Source organism: Mya arenaria, chromosome 5 (genome assembly GCF_026914265.1).
Source record: "Mya arenaria isolate MELC-2E11 chromosome 5, ASM2691426v1".
NCBI lineage: Eukaryota > Metazoa > Mollusca > Bivalvia > Myida > Myidae > Mya > Mya arenaria.
In genome coordinates this window covers 53894345-53914056 of record NC_069126.1, presented here as the reverse complement: position 1 = coordinate 53914056, position 19712 = coordinate 53894345, and the positions used below count along the sequence as shown (strand labels likewise).

Genomic DNA, 19712 nt, shown 5'->3' with positions numbered 1-19712 from the left:
TATAAGTATAACTCTATAATATATATGCACATGGATTTTTATGTTTACCAATTAAATAAACATTGTATACATGTTATTTGTAGTAAAGACGACAAATGTGTAGGTCCTCAAATTGTCTTATTTACATTACTATTTCTTCGGTTTAATGTGAGTTTTAATGGTATGTACCAGTACATTTAGCATTTATTTTAACAGCATTGAAATGAGTTACAAATTTAAAACACTTATGGAATTATCCACTTCCTTATTTTTTGAAACTACATATTCCATTTAAATTTGAGCCTGAATTACAATTCGTAACTAGTATGTGGATGCAGTAATCATTGCGTTCCTATATAATGGCGGCACGTTGTTTTCATGTCAGTGAATTTTGATGTTTAAATAAACATGGGGATTTGTACGCAGCAGTTGCAAACTCGTATTTGATGTTTCATGCAGCCGAATAAAGCATCGTTACCAAAAAAAAGTACAAAAGTGATTTCTGTAGGAAGCATATTGGTGTAAATAAAAGCACTAACACATGTATGATTTTTGGAGAATGTGGAAGATTGCGTTTATGTATATATTATTTTCTAATTGTTTAAGATATTTTTGCAATTTTATTACAACTTTCTAATAATAGGTACCCTAAACAGTGATACTTAATGATCAAGTCGTTGGATGAAGCTGGACATACCTGCTCGGCAACTAATATTAAGAATATGGTTTTTTATGTATGGCTTCGGTTATACCTGGATATCTCAAGATGTTGGCGACATATTTATCAGTGTTTTCAAACAATGAACCATTGATTGCTTTAACCAAAACTGGCACGATTCTATAAACAGTTCCAGTCGGTGTTTCCATTAGAAAGAGTATAAAACTGTGCTTAATGTGGAACGTTATCTATTATTAGACATACCTTTTAAACATAAATTAGATTTTAGCAAGTTTAGATGTTCAAATTGTAAAGTGTTGATTGAAACTGGTATACACAATCATAGAACAGAACAGAACAGAACAGAAATTTTCTTCGACTTAAGCATAAAAAGCTCATCGTCACAACAATATGTATAGAAATAATGCATGTCATGTGACAATTATAACATAAGTTATATTAATAAATCAATCATAAGTTTGATATAAATATTGTGAGAGTGTGTATAACAATAACAAGAATGTCATCGATATTAAGGTATAATATGAAAAGGTAATGATTTCGGTGTTATAAAAATCTATATGAATTTCTCTCTATATATAAATACTTCTCAACGTTGATTAATACAGCCGCAAGGTTCAAGCTGCGTGATACATACAACTTTGTGGCTACTGTTTAAGGATATGAATATTACAAAAAAAAGACAACAAAAACAACAACAACAATAACAACAAAAGGAAAAACAAGCACACAAAAGGAAAAAGGACATGTACATCTCGTATGTCCTAAGGATCTACAGATTTATGTTTAAACACTACCGTTTATGATACAATCAAAATACCAAAGAAACATAGCAAAAATTTATACTATATTAAGGAATCACGTAATTTGAAGGACTTATCACGGTAAAGCGCTAACTTCCTTAGGGTGGTTTGATTGTTACTTTGCATTAAAACAATATATTTCATCAAACTCGTATGAGTGTAAAATACTTCGGAATATATTGACGTCTAAGGTCCGCATATACTGGACATTTGAGGACGAAATGAAATTCGTCCTCAATATCATTTAAATTACAGAGTGAACATTTTCTTTCATTCCTAGGAACCTTATTGTGTCGACCTATTTCTATAATTAGTTTATGGGATGAAAGGCGTAATTTAGATAAAATACTTCTATACTTTGTATTTTCAACAAGACTGAGATATGAAGATTGTTCAAAATTTGTCTTAATTTCTTTAAACACATCTAGAGACGGAGACAAGTCTAACCAAGACCTCCAATTGCTGATATAAATATCTCTGAGTCTACTTTTTAGTACGGGAACAAATACGTCCATTTTTACCGACTCAGGGTATAACCATAGTTCATAAAGACCGGATGATTGGAGAATTTCCTTAACCTTTGATGCCCAGTTCGTAGACGAATGATTTTCAACACTATAAATTTGATTCTGTAATATAGCATTTAAAATGCAATTATCTCGCTTGACTATATGAAGTTTTAAGAAATACTTAACCATTCTTACATGTCTTTCGATATATAATGGGAACCTGCCCAACTCTCCGTACAAAGCCAACGTATTGGTTGACTGTTTCACATTTAATACCCGTATACAAAACTTTTTGTGGACTCTTTCTACCACGTCCGAATTTATATAACCCCAGACTTCAGAACCATAGTTAAGGACTGATAATACGTATGCATCAAACAGATTAAACATTATATCTATTGGCACTTTAATATTACGGACTAGCGCCATCAAAGAGTGAAGTGATCTCAACCCCTTTCCAGCTAAAGTTTTTGTAGCTTGCATAAATGCACCGCCACTACTAAATACAATTCCTAAACAATTAAACGAGCTAACAATTTCCACTTCCTTATTGTCATAAAACCATTTATCATTAATACCTAGTCTTCCACCCTTTCTGAACACCATTACCTTAGTCTTATCTATATTAACAGTGAGGTTCCATTTCCGACAGTATGAATGTAAACTATTTAGAGAATTCTGCAATCCTGCCTTAGTCTCTGATACAATAACCGCATCGTCGGCAAAAAGCAGCAAATAAATTGAAATATGGTCAATGTTAATTCCGACGTCAAGGTTTTCTTGTAAATGCATTTCAATATCATTAAGAAAGAGAGAAAAAAATATCGGCGAGGTTATCTCTCCTTGAAACAGGCCAATGTCACTATTAAAAAAATCTGATAATGTTCCCAAGTGTTTTACACATAGTTTCACTTCAATATACATTGATCTTACTAGGGACAAAACTTTACCATCAATTCCCAACTTAATAAATTTATACAAGAGTCTGTTTCTATCAATGCAATCGTAAGCTTTTTTACAATCAATAAAACAACAGTAAAGCTTTTTTTTTTCTTTCAAACTGCTTTTGAATCAATGAGTGCAAAATAAAAACAGGATCCACAGTACTGTACTTATTTTTAAACCCAAATTGCGCATCTGTTAATATACTATTTTCCTCCGCCCACGCTTTTAATCTTTCATTCAATATAACAGTGAATAATTTTGAAAAACAGCTATTAAGAGTTATCCCCCTATAATTATTTGGATCTGATTGATCACCCTTTTTATGGATTGGGATAATAACACCAGATACCCAAGCCCTTGGAAATGACTTCATGTCCAATATATGATTAAAAAAAGAATTCAATGGCCCAATGATTAGTGGGACTGATACCTTAAAATACTCGTATAACACATTGTCAATAGAAGCAGCCTTATTAGAGCCTAGTTTCCCAATTGCTTTTTTAATTTCATCATTTGTGATAGGTGCATCCAACGAATCAAATGTAACATTTTGTTCTACCTCCGCATCGAACTGGCCAACAAAATCATCATAGTCATCATTATCACGAGATTCAACACCTGACATGAGGTTACTAAAAAAAGTTCGAAATTCCTCGTTAGTGATATTATCGGACCCATTTACCATCTTCGATGGTTTAAATATTTTCCAAAATTCTCTTGGGGTCTTTCGTCTGAGATCATTCATTTTACGAGAACGTGCATAATTGAATATATTTTTAGACTTCCGACACTGATACTTGTAGTCTTTCTTCGCGTTATACAAAGATGCTCTATCGACATCAGAATGGTTAAGATTAAATTGACGCACTGCATTTTTATATATTTCATATTTATGTTTACACAAATCGTCAAACCATTCCTGTTTCCTATTCCCATCATGAAATCCGACATTTCTTTTTGTAGCTGTTTTACGACAATACTTATTTCCGTGATCACATAAAAAGATTGTAAAAATCGATGTCAATCTATCAACATTCCCCTCCCCGCTGATCTCAGTATTTAGATCATGTATCAGGCTATCAATATTTTGTGTTATATCTCTCACAAAAGAAGCCGTGTATTTTGTATCAAACTTATAAAATGTGAATTCATTATCTCCATCGCTTGGATCCCGATGTATTGTCTTTATTTTAAATGAGAATGACACAGGTGCATGGTTAGAGAACGTATTAAAATCTATAATTCCACCACTGGATCGTTTGGCCCGTCGATTTTGATATTTACGATATGAATGAATAGGTTTAGAATATCCTTTTATATCTATAATAGAGTTCTTATTAGTCCATGACTCGCTTAAACATATAATGTCATATTCACTAATGATATTTACAAAACTATTGGAAGATTTTTTCTGAAGTGTAAGCCCTTCTACATTCCATGATATACACTTTAGCACACTCTCACTAGCGTCCTAACAGGGTCCACGGTAAAGCTGGTGGTTAATAAACAATTTATCGACCTTAATGTAGGCTTCCTTTCCATCCTTCCGGGCCTGGAGCATGATGGGTATCAGTTTCCGGCGTTGCTCGACTACCTCTCTTGGAAATTGTTCAGAAATACCGTAGATTGTGCCTTTCAGCTCTTTCGCCGCACGGCGTACCTTCTCGCGATCGGGGAAGTCGGCGAACTTGGCCACAATCGGTCGAATTTTTTCGGGATTGTAGGGACCTACCGGTGCGCCCGCTGCAAACGTATTTGTTGAGAAGCATTTTCTATTTTTAGTTTTTCTTGTATGAATTGTAATATTTTTTCCTCACAGTTTTCGTCCTTTTCCTCTGATAATTTATGAAACAGTAAATTGTCACGCATACTGCGGCATCTGAGATCCTGGATTTCTGCTTTTAGAGCTGTTTCACTGGCATTGCGCTCACTTTCAAACTTTTTTACTTTTTGAATGTAACTATCTAAGTCTTTGTGCTGTTTGTTTATTTCCGACAGTGTTTGGCTATCAAACTCGCGGCTCCTCTCAATGTCACGCACATTACTCTCGAGATCATTGATCTTTGTCTCCATGCTCTGGATCCGTGTATTTATATTGTTTACACTAGTTTGAATGGAATCCAGCCGAGCGAGTTTACTGTCCATGCTGTCTAATCTGTTTATAAGCATTGAAACTAGGTCATTATTTATTGTACCTGGTGAATTTGATGTTGTTTGTCCACTCTGTGGCACCCCGGGTGGTAGCGATCCCCAGGCCAGGTACGGGCTTGCCGCCATGTTTAAGCTCTGCGGGTACATGAAGCCAGATCCCGGGCTGCAGTACTGTGCCTGTGGAGTTTGAGGGTTTGGATATTGACTAAACTGGCTGGTCGTAATCCCATTGTTATTGTTATTGCCACTGTTTTGATCTTTGTCAGTGTCCATTGTTTGTCTTTGTTTTCTTTCCCGCCGTTTACTTGGAGTTTGTTTTTCTTCTCCCGGTGAGGCTTTTGACTTTTTTTCTTTTTTCTAGTCATTAAGACTACTTCATATTAATCCAAAATAGTGTCTGAATGATTGATCTATCACTTATTTCCTTCCTAGAAACATAAAATCATCCATTTTTTCACTGCCCATTTTTCCACCGCCACCATTGATATCACGTGACGATAATAATCATATCCAAAGAAAAGAACGTGTTTGTCGGTTTTATCTAGATAATATTAACAGTCTTGTTTTAAACTGTGAATACAATATTTTCTTTAAATGTTGTAAATATAATGATATACGAACACAATATTTATTAAATTGGTATTCTAATGGTACGGAATTAGAAGATGTTTATAGGTAATTAAACACAAATCAATCTGGAGATTTACGAAAACTAGCTTATTATGTATAGAATCTCCTTTTGAACATTAATAGTTAAGATTAAGGGGAAGTAATCATAATTTGTTATATACACTTTGTTTGTATCGATTATTTACCCTGGCACAACTCATGCCTTTCTTGTATGTTTTGTATTTTGAGCCAGTGGCCTTTAATTACTCAATAAACTGTTGACTTGACTTGACATTGCATGTAAAGTAGTTATTATTTCATAGTAACCTTAACTGATAACAAAACACTTTTCAGGATCTCCAATGTTGTGGGTATTATACACTGCACCCCATATGGATAAAGAGGCCTTCAGGTAATCCGGAGGTCTTCATCGGGAGGAAAATTATATCCACCAAAAATATGGTACAGGTTAATTTGGTATTCATTTATACATTGTTTATTTCTGAAATCTCTTTTACAAGGTTATAAATGTATTAGCATACAATTAGCATTTCTTAATTCTGGATATTAATTCTCATCTATTCAGTCAAACTCGGTCTAACACATGCCAAAATGGATTAAATTAAATTGGTGTTTAAAAGATCTTGGCGAATGAAAAACATTTGATCATATACTAAACCTTGTTTTCGGTTTAAAATAGCCATCAAATATTTTACAGTAGTTCTTTTTAAGAGGAAAGCGTGGTATTTCGTTTTGATATAGCGAATTACATTTTTAAAGACGGTCGATGCTTAATGTTCTTACACTGGAAAATACTTTATGAACAAGTAGCAAATAACTACGTGACCTTTCCGGATATGACGTCATAGATTAAAATAAAGCAATGTTCGTTAAAAGTATAGTGTTTTTGTTGTTATTCTTATAGAATATCATCTTATGAAGTTTACTTATAAACATAATTCAAACGATAAACATAATTCAAACGATCCGATGTATCTAAGGTTTCAAATTAATTAAAATGTTTTAAAATTTCACTTTTGTTTACTTTTAATGTTAAATTCATATCAAGCATACTAAATGTATTCTTGCAACATATGTTGGTGGAATTAGGAGTTGAGCAAACTTACCGAAAAACTAGTTAATCCTGTCACTTGCATTCAAATCGATCCAATAACAATTAAGGTGCCTTATACACTTGACATGCGATTAGTTGACCACGTGATATTTATCAACAATTAGTTGGTAATGTGACCGTGAAAACGGACTTCTATTCTATTCTGAATGTTAGAGGAGAACCACATACAAGGTCACCCGATCAAGAGTGTGCACGTTGCAATTTTTACAGTAATACTTGTTTTGACGGTTTTATTTAAAATCCTGCAATTTAAAGCATCTAAGAAGGTTAGAATCTTCTTTTGCATCAAGAAGGCCACTGCAAAACACTTGCAACGATTTTTACGGTATTTTGGGACGTTTAAGGAACAAATAGGTCAACTGTTGCTATGTCGGAAAATATTGTTTGAATGTTCTCAAAACGGAAAACGTGTTGAAAGATAATACGCACATTTTCGGAAAGCTTATGAATTGGTGCAGTCGGTAGTCAAGGTGTCTAATTAAGAAGCGAGTCAATAACGTAGAAATATGCAAATAACTTGCAAATGCCTGATTTGTACTATTTTGCCCTACTTCCGTTGTGTACATGACCATTTGTGTGTCACGCGACAAAATTGTTTGCCCACATTGATCTAACACTACGATTTGTTCCACATTTGTCCAATTACTTTCGTAAAAAGGAGCAACAATGTTCAACTAAAATATGCCTACTTCAAAACATTATGTTCAAACAATGTATTTCAACTGAATACTTCGTTAAGATATGGCCATACAAAAACACTGAAACAAGGTTTAATACTTTGAACTTTATCTCAAGACGCATGCTTTTAAAGTTTTAACCAATTTTTAGGGAGTAATATACTTCAACGGATGTTCTGTTCAAGCTGTATCATGAATACGAGATATTCAGAGGAAGCACAGCTCTGACACAGAAGTGTTTGTGTTAGCATTTTAACGATAGGGAAGTGTCAGTCAACATGAATCAAATCATCTGTGAATGAAGTAGTACTACATTCTGTTCCTGCAGAATTTGGCTCATATCCTGTTTTGCATTCACATTTGTTGGTAGCAGAACATTCAGCATTTTCTGTAGAACACTCGATGATTGGAGCTGTGTTACTACATGTTCCATCAATACCCGCTGAAAACAGTAAAGGACGATTCAACACCTTGCGATATAAATGTAAAATAAAAGCATCATGAGGTTTAGAATTATACGTGACCATCATGAGTATAATTTTATAGTATTATACGTTAAAAAGATAGAAGTAAACCAATTCGATTTGTCGTTTTCAGGACATATTTCAGGAGCGAATTACAGAAGGCGTCAAGATGGTAATAACTTTAATCCCAGCTATTACGAAAACCTAAAAATCTATTCATAGTGACCACGTTTGTCATGTATTGGAACTGCTGAATTTTCTGGCATGAAATGAATTAAGCAGGAACGTTAGGTATGTACATTTCAGTTCAGTTTTGTATATAGAGATCGTAGTTTGCAACAAATATTATTTGATCTTATACTGCTATTAATCAACAATGCCAAAATACCATACATGTAAACTTACAAATTTTATAAGAAGGATACAATAACAACAAAATATGATAATGAAATGAGTGTTTTGGATGTCTAATTGTCATCATGTAGTACATAGAATGTATTTGGTTAAAAAGGCTCAGCGTTTACAGATGGACAAATGATTTTAGAAAATATAAGAGTATGTCAGTCAAACTCCATTAAGTAATAGTATTTATGTATACTTCCTCGCTCATAAATGTCAACGATCATTAGCTTTGGAAAGGTGAAACAACAAAAACCATCGCATGAATTGAAAATATCCTTTATTGGTTGAATTGACGGTTGAACAGTTCGAAAGAACATGCGAGTCCATGTAACAAATGACTTGACAAAACTAAGAAATTGTTTGTTACATGAAAACTAAATAACGATAAATATTGTCAAAGTAGATCGCAGCCTTCAATAAAACATCTACATAAATGTCATACGGTCTTTCAAAACAAACGATACTGTATTTATAAGCTACATAAAAGTCTGTCATCAATGACATACCAGTTGGGTTTGTAACTGTCAGTGTTGTTGTATAGCTGTCTGTAATTGGTGTGATGATGCTACATCTGTAATGTCCAGCATCAGTTTCCTCAATTGAAGCAATGATGAGGTTCTTTGTGTCACAAGATCGTGACCATCGAGAGTCAGTTGTACTTGGGTTGAACATTGCCTGTGACTCAGCTATATAAACAGTATTAGAAGTGCCATCGTCCCAGGATGGACTAATGTATGTGCAGGCAATGTCACAAACTATTGTTGCCGTAAAACCCCTTGCCACTTCAACACTTCGTATGCCATTGATTAAGAGGATTACTGCAATACAAAAATAATATATGTTAACTTGTTGAAATATGGGAATTCAAGAAGAAGAAGTTATAAATGTTATTAATTTTGATCTTATGATATTGTTTATATAATGTATAATTTATGTTGTAAGAATAATAAAAAATAGTAGTACATGAAGGTTGAAATCTGATATTAAACTAAATTATGATATTTTCAATTTTAGATGGTCAGTAAACAAAAGGGTTTATATTTAAGGATGAGTTCTGATTTGTACATGAAACGATTGATCGCCATATCCAATGGAAAACAATGTGTTTTCGGTATATAAAAAGCTATAAGCATATTATTTCGCCATCGACATCAAATAATTTGAAACATAGGGATAAGGATTTTACATAATCAAACCATGTGTAGTTATCCATCATTATGACTATAAGAAATCGGATTTCTATTATACTTTGATTTTTAAAATACTGTCAAAATGAATTGATGAAAAGTCATCAATAAAATGTATCATTTAGACAATCAAATACACTGGACAAAGGGAGTATGCATGTATTTCGAGGATAATATTTATATCGATAAAATACTCACAGTAAGGGTTTTAAGGCCATAAATAAGCTCGAGACATAAACACAATCAACATAACCACGGACATATAAACCGTTTATATTTAATGATAAAACAAATAATTAAAAGTCGTAAAATTAACTTTATTATATTCACTTTTAAACTAGACAATAACTTCAATACATTCATTAATTTCGATTTTTATATCTAAAATGGCATTTCTGGAGTTTTTGCTAAGTGTTTTTCCCATAAAATATTTATATGACTAAGGTCCAACCACATTTCACAAACAAAAACACACCCAAATAGTGTCTAAATAAAGCCTTCTGCCGAACCTTAAGGCCAATATTTGGCAGCATTGTATCTAAAAATACTTGAGTTTGCGAAATTCCGGATTTGCATTCACAAAGTGGAGGTAACTCATAGTGTTGACTTGAACCATGGTGTGATTCTAAAAGAAATATAGCATTAAGTGCTTATAAATCAAATAATTTTTATGATAATTTTCAAGTGCCAATTGAAAAAGTGGCTTGGTAGTTTTATATTACAAATATCATTTACGTGATGGAATTGAAGTAATAAAAAACTAGAGATTGCTTTTTTGAAAAAGCGCTTGTCTCCCCTATTGTGTGGTCGTAGCTGAGAAAAAATAAATGATGGACATGCAATTTGTAATTTTGGACTGGAGACGAACAAACAGTGAAGTTTATTCACCCGTATTTAATAGTGAAGAGAAAAAAGTGTTGTTGATTAATCTTGAAAAATGTAAACGAAGTTTGGATTGTATGAAGTTCCTGGGCGCAAGCGTTATTCAATTCTTGATCGGAAACCGTGACCTTGACCTTGATGAATGGGGAGACATAATAAGTGAAATGCAAATGTATGGCTAAAACGATGTTAACTGATTGGCACTTCAGAAATCGATATGTTTTATTGGATAATACCGGTTGTGTATTTATTTGGGGTGATTTAAACATAAGGGTTTGAAATAAAAAGGAATCTGTTATACATGGTTTATTAAATAGTTGAATTGAGAGTCCGGATCATAATTTCGTTTGTATAATAGCTACGGGTTAAAAAAAAATATTTGTAAATAGATGTTACATGACGGTTGTTTTTGATTGATTTCGTGTTATCAAAGGAACTCAAGATTAAAGATTAAACTTATGAATATTTAAATGAAATAATCGATCAGTCGTAATAAACTATTTCGTTGCTATGTAACAATACTATACCTTATGTACAAATCACTCAGAGATGAAATATAAATGGATTTTCTCTTATCGGGAGCAGTTTCTCTCCGAGATAATTGCGAATTTGTTTGATTGTGATAATATTGTTTACAACTGCAGATTGTTTGAGCAAAGATTGTGTTAAAAGTATGCTTGTTATGTTTATATATACAATTGTTTATTAATACATTTCGTGGTGTACTTGGCCCATTAATATTTAAAACATGTCGTTAAAAAGATGAAATATATTTTGAAAACTGTACAACAAGTGGTAAACATTGGTTTGGCCATGTATGTACTAGTGCTCGAAGCTTTTACTGAGAGGCACTTTGGCTATTTTATAATAAACTACTGATGCATAAAAACACGAAAACAATCATAAGACTTTTGGTTGAAATTGTTGATTATAGAGAACGCATGATAGATATGAAAAACCTAAGGAAGAGTAGACCCAGAGAGTTTTTAAACTTCTTGTCCAAATCTCCCAATCAAATAAAATTCGTCTTGGTGAATTAACGGGCTATTTTAAGAAAATTAGTACCAGTATTCGCTATAATATTATATTAAATAAGGCGTTCCTCCATGAATATTCGACTAAATGTACTATTATTCCCCTCAACATTCTTAACGCTAAACATCTGGTTTGCAATTGCAAAAATATTGTGCAGGTAATTTGTGCTGTAATTGTTTTAAACAAGAGTTGAATAATAATAATACAAATTTTAAACGTCTGCCGTTGTACATGTACTTAATTTTACTTATTTGAACAGCTGTGAATTTCTGATTACGTTATTATTATAATATAAGTTAGATAAGATCTGCTTACTATCAAGATATTGTTTTAACGATTTTTAAAACAATGAACTGTTGCCCTTAATTGAAGGACTGTTAAATGTATATAAGTTGCAGATTATAAGATGTGGTTACGGAAAAAGCAATAACTCATCTTTTCGAATCGTTTTTACGTCCTTTTGAGACGTATTTTAAGTGTACTAGATGGTCAGATCATTTGTGTCCATAAAGTAGGAATGCACATATAAACTTCTCAAAGATAAGCTGATATACATGGAGAGGTTCTTATCACATTGTTTCATTATTCGACACCATTTTCGTCATATATCTTGTGGCGAAAAACGCTAAGTGAATGTAGTGCAATATTCGTTCAGCATTTCCTTCCGATATGGCCGGGGTTGTTTTTCTGAATTGATATCTAACAACAGTTATGATATGTAAAATGCACTGAGGTCAATTGATGTGCTTAATATATTATATATAATATTTGGATTTTACACGTTCTTAAAATAAATTGCAAGAGGAACATATAACACAAATGAATACTAAATGGGTGTGCATTTTTCGTAGCATGCTACTCTGTAGTTTCTGATTACTTTAAGACACTTAACATTTTTATTTGAACATAAGCATTAAACCTTTCCCTTCTATAAGGGAGAAATTTAGGTAATTAAGTTTACAACTGCTTAACAAGAGAATCTTTGTGGAAAGCTGCCTTAAATATATATATATATATATAATATTGCTATAATCATTTCAACATATTATAAGACAATAGAATATTTGGAAATATTTTTGGAGAATTGTTTTTAGCGTAATGATTGTAACCACCACCTCAAAGTGAGACATTATCAGTATATTTTTAGTATGGCATCTACAAACAGTTTCACATTTGTGTGTGTGTGTGTGTGTGTGTGTGTGTGTGTGTGTGCGTGCGTGCGTGCGTGCGTGCGTGCTTGCGTGCGTGCGTGCGTGCGTGCGTGCGTGCGTGCGTGCGTGCGTGCGTGCGTGTGTGCGTGTATAGACTGACGTCATCACTTAGTTTAAGTCACAACATAATTGATATATTTAAAACAAAAATATTGAAACTGTTACAAAAATAATCAAAGCGCTGAAAGCCGCTGTTCAGTGTAAGGATTGAAAAGTTTTGGCGAAACATGCATGGATCGCTGTTAGATAAGATTTCAATGCAATTCATGTGGTGAGATATTAACATAAATGTGGTTACATGGAAAATTTCAACCAGAATGTTTAAGTCTAATAATAAAGGGCAATTATTTGCAAAATACAGTTATATATCTTGGTTATTCAATGACATTGAGTCTCAATGCAATACATCGAGTAGTTGCTGAGAAATTTACCTACGTGTGCTTACACGCAAAACCTTAACTAGAATTTATATCACGAATAATAAAGGGCAACTATTTGCATTAAATGAAACAAGAGCTATCTTACATGGGGAAGTTTGTTGGTTGAGTACAATTGTCTCAATGCAATACATCAAGTTGTTGCTTTGATATGTATATAATGTGTGCTTGCACACAAAACCTTAATCGGAATATCTAAGTCGAATGATAAAGGCCTATCATTTGCATTAAATGCAAAGTCAAGTTATCTTAATTGGTTAATTAATTAGGTTGGATGGTTGAGTACCTTGTAACATGCATCAATGCAATACCTCAAGTAGCTGCTGAGATATTAACCTATGTATGCTTGCACGCAAAACCTTAACCAGAATCTCCAAGTCGAATAATAAAGTCCTAATAATTGGATTAAACTACAGTTATCTAACTTTGTTAATTAAGTAGGTTGGATGGTTAAGTACCATTGTATCAAGTCTCAATGCAATACCTCAAGTACTTAATGAGATATTTACCTATGTGTGCTTGCACGCAAAACCTTAACCAGAAATTCTAAGTCAAATAAATAAAAGCCTTTAATTTGCATTATAACAAATAATAAGAAAGGAAAATAAATAAATCAACAACACCCAAACATACAATCATTGACGCCCTTATAGCCTACACAACATACTCAATTAACACATCTCTGGCATACCAGTTTAAATTGATGGGTTCAACTTTTAAGTGTTCCACCACGAACAAAAGCTGCTCATGACAGGTGCGATGAAGCCAACACTTGAAGATGAACCCAATAGCACATTCCAGTTAGAAAACTACTGATGTAACCTAATCTGGCATTTTTTCTGGGCATTTTTTATATAAACACGTCTTTATTACATACATATTTGAGAACGAAACCATACGAAACTGGGGACGAACACAAACTTTGTGAAAAAACATGTTTTTTTAACAAATATTTAAAGAACAGACATAAAATGTATTCATGCTTAATGTTTACTCCTATTTACACAAGGTGTACTTGCATTTTGAAGCTGTCAGCGACTGCTTTATGCATTAATCATCAAACATCTGACTAAGTGAAAATTGTAGTTTCACTTCGCGGCAGCCATTTTAGATTTTTGTTTACATTTTGGCGAAGTCTATAAATGGTCTAAGAACGTTCATAGTCCAGTTGTTTTCGTATCAAAAGTGATAAAAACTATAAGAGAAACTCCCATACTTAAATACAAACAAAATAATCCTTTGTACTTGCCTTAAAACATGAAAAAAACGTTCAATCAAATTTTCACTTTCGTTTTTTCTTTTAGAAAAACCAAGTTTTCAGTGAACTCTTAACTGGATCCCAGAATATTTCATCATCTAATTAACTATAAATAGCCACATGGTTCTCCGCAAATGTTGATACATGTGATTTAAATGGTGTAAAACCGGTACCAGCATTGAGTCGCCTTCCGTGAAAAATTAATATTCATGAGATTCATAAGGGGAGTTTGCTACAATCGACTTGGCATCGCTACAGAGTACATTCATGGTATGTAACTACGTAGTAGATCACCTAAGGTCACGAAGCTGTGTGAGCCACAAACAGCACGAATGCATAAATTAACGAAAAGCATAATATACGTCATCAAAATTAGCTAGATGAACTACACAAATTCACATCGTAATCTAAACAAATTAAATGATAGAATAAACATGCATGTTCACGATTTAGGCCTCTCAATTAATTAGGTCACGCACATAAACAACGCAGGTAAAACACAGATATTTGCACAAAGAACAATATGTATACAGTGCAGATAATGAAACAATTTCAATAACTGTCATGCCACGCACACGTAGAGCCGTTCATGTGTAACAATCTGATTATTAAATACTTAAAATACACATTTAATCCAGCTGAAGTCAAGTCAATGAGATACTCTTAGGCAGGGCGCTTACAAAATGGCGACGATCATAAAATGAAATGATTACGCTAAATATAGGCGGAGTAATCTGTATAATATACTTTATCGATATACGGTTTCCAAAAAGCATTCACTTCGTTTGTTTGTTTATTGATCAGTGAAATAGTGTTTACATATCATTTCATTTTTAAGGAAATTTTAGAATTGTTTGGAATCGATTAATCAATTACGGTAACTACTTCTTATACCGACTCACACCTGTAACAATACATTTAGTTTTTCGCCGTTTTCGAGCGGTTGCGTATAAATATGTTGTCTTCATTTTGTGATTATTTTCAGCTGCATTTTCCGGGATATGCAAAATGTACGAGTTCAAGTGTTCATTACTATACATCAATTCAGATTTGTTGAAGTTTAAAGACGTCATGTGTATTCAAGCATTCAATGAGCGCATTATTTTGACCGAATCACGGTGTAATCAGGCCCCCGTTCAAAAACAATCAAAACAAATTATCTGGATAAAAACGTATACAATGAAACGACTTCAGCCTTAAGTTCTTCATTTTATTGACAAAACGAAGGTTAGTGTATTTTTGCTTTATTCATAAGAAATAATCTGTCAATATATCAATGTTGTTCGATTTCTCACCTAGGTATACAATCCCGTATCTCCTTTAAATTTGGAATCAACATAACAGTATGCGCTTTCGTTGATAAGTTAAACAGTATATAAACCTACAATCTGTCTGCACAATCAGGAAATTAAGAACGCAGGTATAGCCGATTTGATAAGAAATTAAAGGTACACATGCTCACCGCTTGTTCAATAGACGTTTGAAGACGATTTAAACAAGGTTATACACACTCAGGTATTTCAGCCATGTATCTTTTTACAAGACATTAGCCATGTTTGAAGGGTTGATCTTTCGAAAATGTTTTAATACAAGCCCGTGGTTAAAAATAACTTCAAACATCAATAAGCATATATTAATATTTAGTTGGAAATATCTGAAACTCTTAGCATAAATAAAGTTCGCAGTGATTTCTCAGTCCTTGACTTTGGCCATTTGAAGAAAATGTATAAAGAAGGATGCAATCGAGACAATGTAATGCAATTTTCCATCTTACAGATTTCTGAAAAATTACATTTATATATAATAATGAACCAAATGTGGTGGAAAAATAAACCATATAATGAGAGGGCATTTTCTCCCGTGATGAACACTGTTCAAACTGATGATCTCTGTTTTTTGAGTATTGATATACTTTAAAACGATCGATCCTTATGTATGTACGTGGCACTTGGTTATTTACATTGTTTATGAAAGAAGTCTTTGAAATCTCTCGATATCAACCTGTTATATGACCGTCATATTAGAAAAGTAATATTCTACAGTTACATGAAAATATTACGTTAAAAATACCGCACTATTCACTTACTGTTATTCCAATAATCAATCATTTAGAACTATAATTCGTCATCTATTTGAATCAATAGTGAAACATTAAAACAATTACATAAAAGGCATCAGTTTGTTTTTGTTTCATTTATATTTACTATATAGTTAAATATAATTCAATGTACTCACATATAGCAATAGTGTACATACTACTATTATTAATGCATTTTCTCATTAACAATAATATAATTATATCAAAGTGTTGTTATAAACAGTACCAGTTATTTATATATTCAAATTTAAAACGTGATTAGTAATCTGTATCAAATATCCTCCACTAGTAACACAATTCTTAGATAAAAAAACCCTAACGATTTCTTCGTCATGGTATAAATCATTATTTCCAAGGCTTCCAGCTTTATTCAACACCGTTGACCATAGTTGCAACAATAATAATGGTCGTAAGGTTTAATTTACAGCAATCTGATAATAAACTGTAATGAAAATTATGCAATCTCGCCCTTGTCTCTGAGACAGTCATCATCATCTGCGAATAGCAGCACAAACATTTGAATTTGGCCCATCAACATTTTCTTGCATCTCGGTATCTTTAAAAAAAACGGTGAAGTCATCTCCCCTTGAAATAGCCAAGGATGCTCCTGAAAAAAATCAGGCAATGTTCCCATTAGCTTTACACAAGGTTACACCTCACATTATTGCTTACAGGGGACAAAACTTTAACGTCGATGCCTTATTTAATAAGTGTGTACCAAAGGCTTCTTCTATCAATACAACAATAAGCTTTTTTTCATAATAAAAAAATCGAAGTAGATTCTTCTATTGTTTTCGAGCTACCTTTGAATTATTAAGTGCAAAAGAAAAAGAATAATCATTCGTGCTAAAGAAAATCTACGCTGAGCATCTGATAAAATATAATTTTCTTCAGCCAATGTTTTTACTCTCTCTCTCTCTCATTTGAATTAAATTTAAAAATGGGTATTGGATTGGTTGCCTTTCTTATAAATTTGAATAATAAGACCAGTAGACCAGGAATGGGGAAAATACATTAAGCTTAATAATATTATGTGATTCGATGGCCAAATACATGATTGACATTCTTAAAAAAAACTAATTACACATCCTCATTATAAGATGTATTTTTTACCAAATGTTTTCGATAGCCTTAAAATGTCATTTTCTAAAAAAGGTAAATCTAATGACTCAAACGTAACATTGCGTTATGAATCGGCGTCAAATTGACCGCCAAATCAGTTTCTAATCATATTAACCCAGTAGAACCCCGGACAAAACATTGCGGAGTTTTGTTTTATTGTAACCTAGAGTTGGATTGACATTGTTTTTGCGAAAACAGAATACTCACAATGACCCGTATGTAATGGCTTTTTATTATGGGTATAACACTGATTTCGGTGAGCTCGACATAGTCGCTATGTACAATGAACGTTCGGTGTATTTGTTTATGTCAGCCTTTGTGTGAGTGCGTGCGTCTATTCGTTTTGGCTTGTTCGAGCAGCAGCTTGGCCATGACTTAGAAGATTTTAAAAGAATTTGGACCAAACGAGGACAGAACCCCGTGCTTGTAGGGCATAGGTCACACTTAATCTACTTTCATAAATATTTTATAACAGTATTTGCAGCCGTCTCAACATATTTTTGCGTTTCACCGCCTAGAGTCTGTTTTTCGTTAGTATTAACGTTTTAAATGAAAAGTGTTGAATAACTATTCCTCAATCAATTTTGCTTCAAAGGTTTAAATTATGGCTGTTTTAGTAACGATTAGGGATGGCAACGAGTACCCGAGTACTCGATCGAACGTCCGAGTACTCGAGTACCAAATCACTACTCGAGTACTCGGATTTTTTTTTAAATCTATAAAAAAAACACCAAATACACGATTTACAGACAAAATATCAGATCTGGTTAGTTGCCAAGAGGACAATTTACGGCCCCACTAATCCCCGCTGTGTACACAATTGACCTCAATCAATTAGTTGACAGTTGTTGTAATAGTTGCAATCGGTCAACAAAGGACCCCTATTTCAAATTATCACTGATATTAATTAGCGAAGTTTTGATAGCGGTATTTTCACCTACACATTCTATTGTATACTAATTAGAAACCTTTCACCAAACAATCGACGCTAACGAGCGAAAGAGTATCGACCGACGAGAATTGATTTCTTAATGGGCGTATTTTTGCAATGATTATCACAATTGATTGGTTGATATTTTAAATCAAGAATTATGAATATTAATGAGGTAAACAAAAATTACACAGTACGAAAAACTTCCATTTAAAAAAAATGTAGAGTAAACAACTAAACAACTGAACTTCGTATTGAATTTCGTTTACTATTTTTATGTATGCTATTAATTTTCGTTCATTGTAATTTTGATTGTTGTTCATTTCTGCAGTGCATACTTGTATAAGATGAAACGAATAAGACAAGTTAAAAGCCTGAAACAACATTTGTTTTCATTTTATATTATTTTTTGTTAAAATACGTAACGAAGGTTTACTTTAAAGGTGAAAATGACCAATAATACGACCAACGCACAATATACGTCATTAACGATACATGTATACATGTATATACATGTCTTGTCTTCGTGAACACATATTCAATTTTTCCGAGTAATCGAGTACCCGAGTACTCGCTCGAACGATCGTCCGAGTACTCGAGTATTAATGTTACTACTCGTTGCCATCTCTAGTAACGATGTTTAAACGGGCTTGGACTGAAAATGTCTGTTCAAACGAGGATCTGCCAGTTACGGCAGTTTTGCAGTTTGTTCATGAACGTAAACTAACCTTATTTTCACAATGTTTTAACAAATTGCCGCAAACTTAAAATCTGTGAGTTAGTTCATTTCATATGTATCTAATATTACTTTCAAGATTAATATTTTCTAACATAAGGATGAATCGAAACTTCTAAGAAATGCATTATCATGAAATTCATCATTCAGACAATCATAGCAAACAACAGTATCTGCATGGTTGATTTAAATGGATAAAGGTATTTATTTGATAAGATCATTGTCAAAGAGTCGGATAAAAACACTCAATTTACTTATTGATTTACATTACTTCACTTTCGGGGAATTTATCTCTGAAATACATTTTGATGCTTTGTTCTAAACGTGTTTTGCAAAAAGACACTGCGAGCGTTAAAATTTTCGGGTCATTATGAGTAACTTTCAAACACAATCACGAACAAAAGAACAGCCTTCTATCGAACACTTAAGTCAATGAAAAATGTTAAAGCGTTTCTTGAGTTT

General features: G+C 33.0%; 1 protein-coding gene across 1 annotated transcript; it reads right to left on the bottom strand.

The window, feature by feature from the left end:
* Positions 1–7661: 7661 nt before the first annotated feature.
* On the bottom strand, positions 7662–9086 carry LOC128234660 (uncharacterized). Its single transcript, XM_052949037.1, has 2 exons — positions 8860–9086; positions 7662–7929 (listed from the first exon to the last, which is right to left on the bottom strand). Exons 1-2 carry the CDS (start codon positions 9023–9025, stop codon positions 7757–7759), a joined length of 339 nt encoding a protein of 112 aa, XP_052804997.1. The 5' UTR covers positions 9026–9086; the 3' UTR covers positions 7662–7756.
* Positions 9087–19712: the final 10626 nt, after the last annotated feature.

Excerpts from the sequence above, each read along its gene's own strand:
- LOC128234660 (XM_052949037.1), bottom strand. The coding sequence starts at position 9,025 with ATGTTCAACCCAAGTACAACTGACTCTCGATGGTCACGATCTTGTGAC. Across the intron at positions 7,930-8,859 it reads GACAGTTACAAACCCAACTG|CGGGTATTGATGGAACATGT; the intron begins GTATGTCATTGA and ends TACTGTTTTCAG.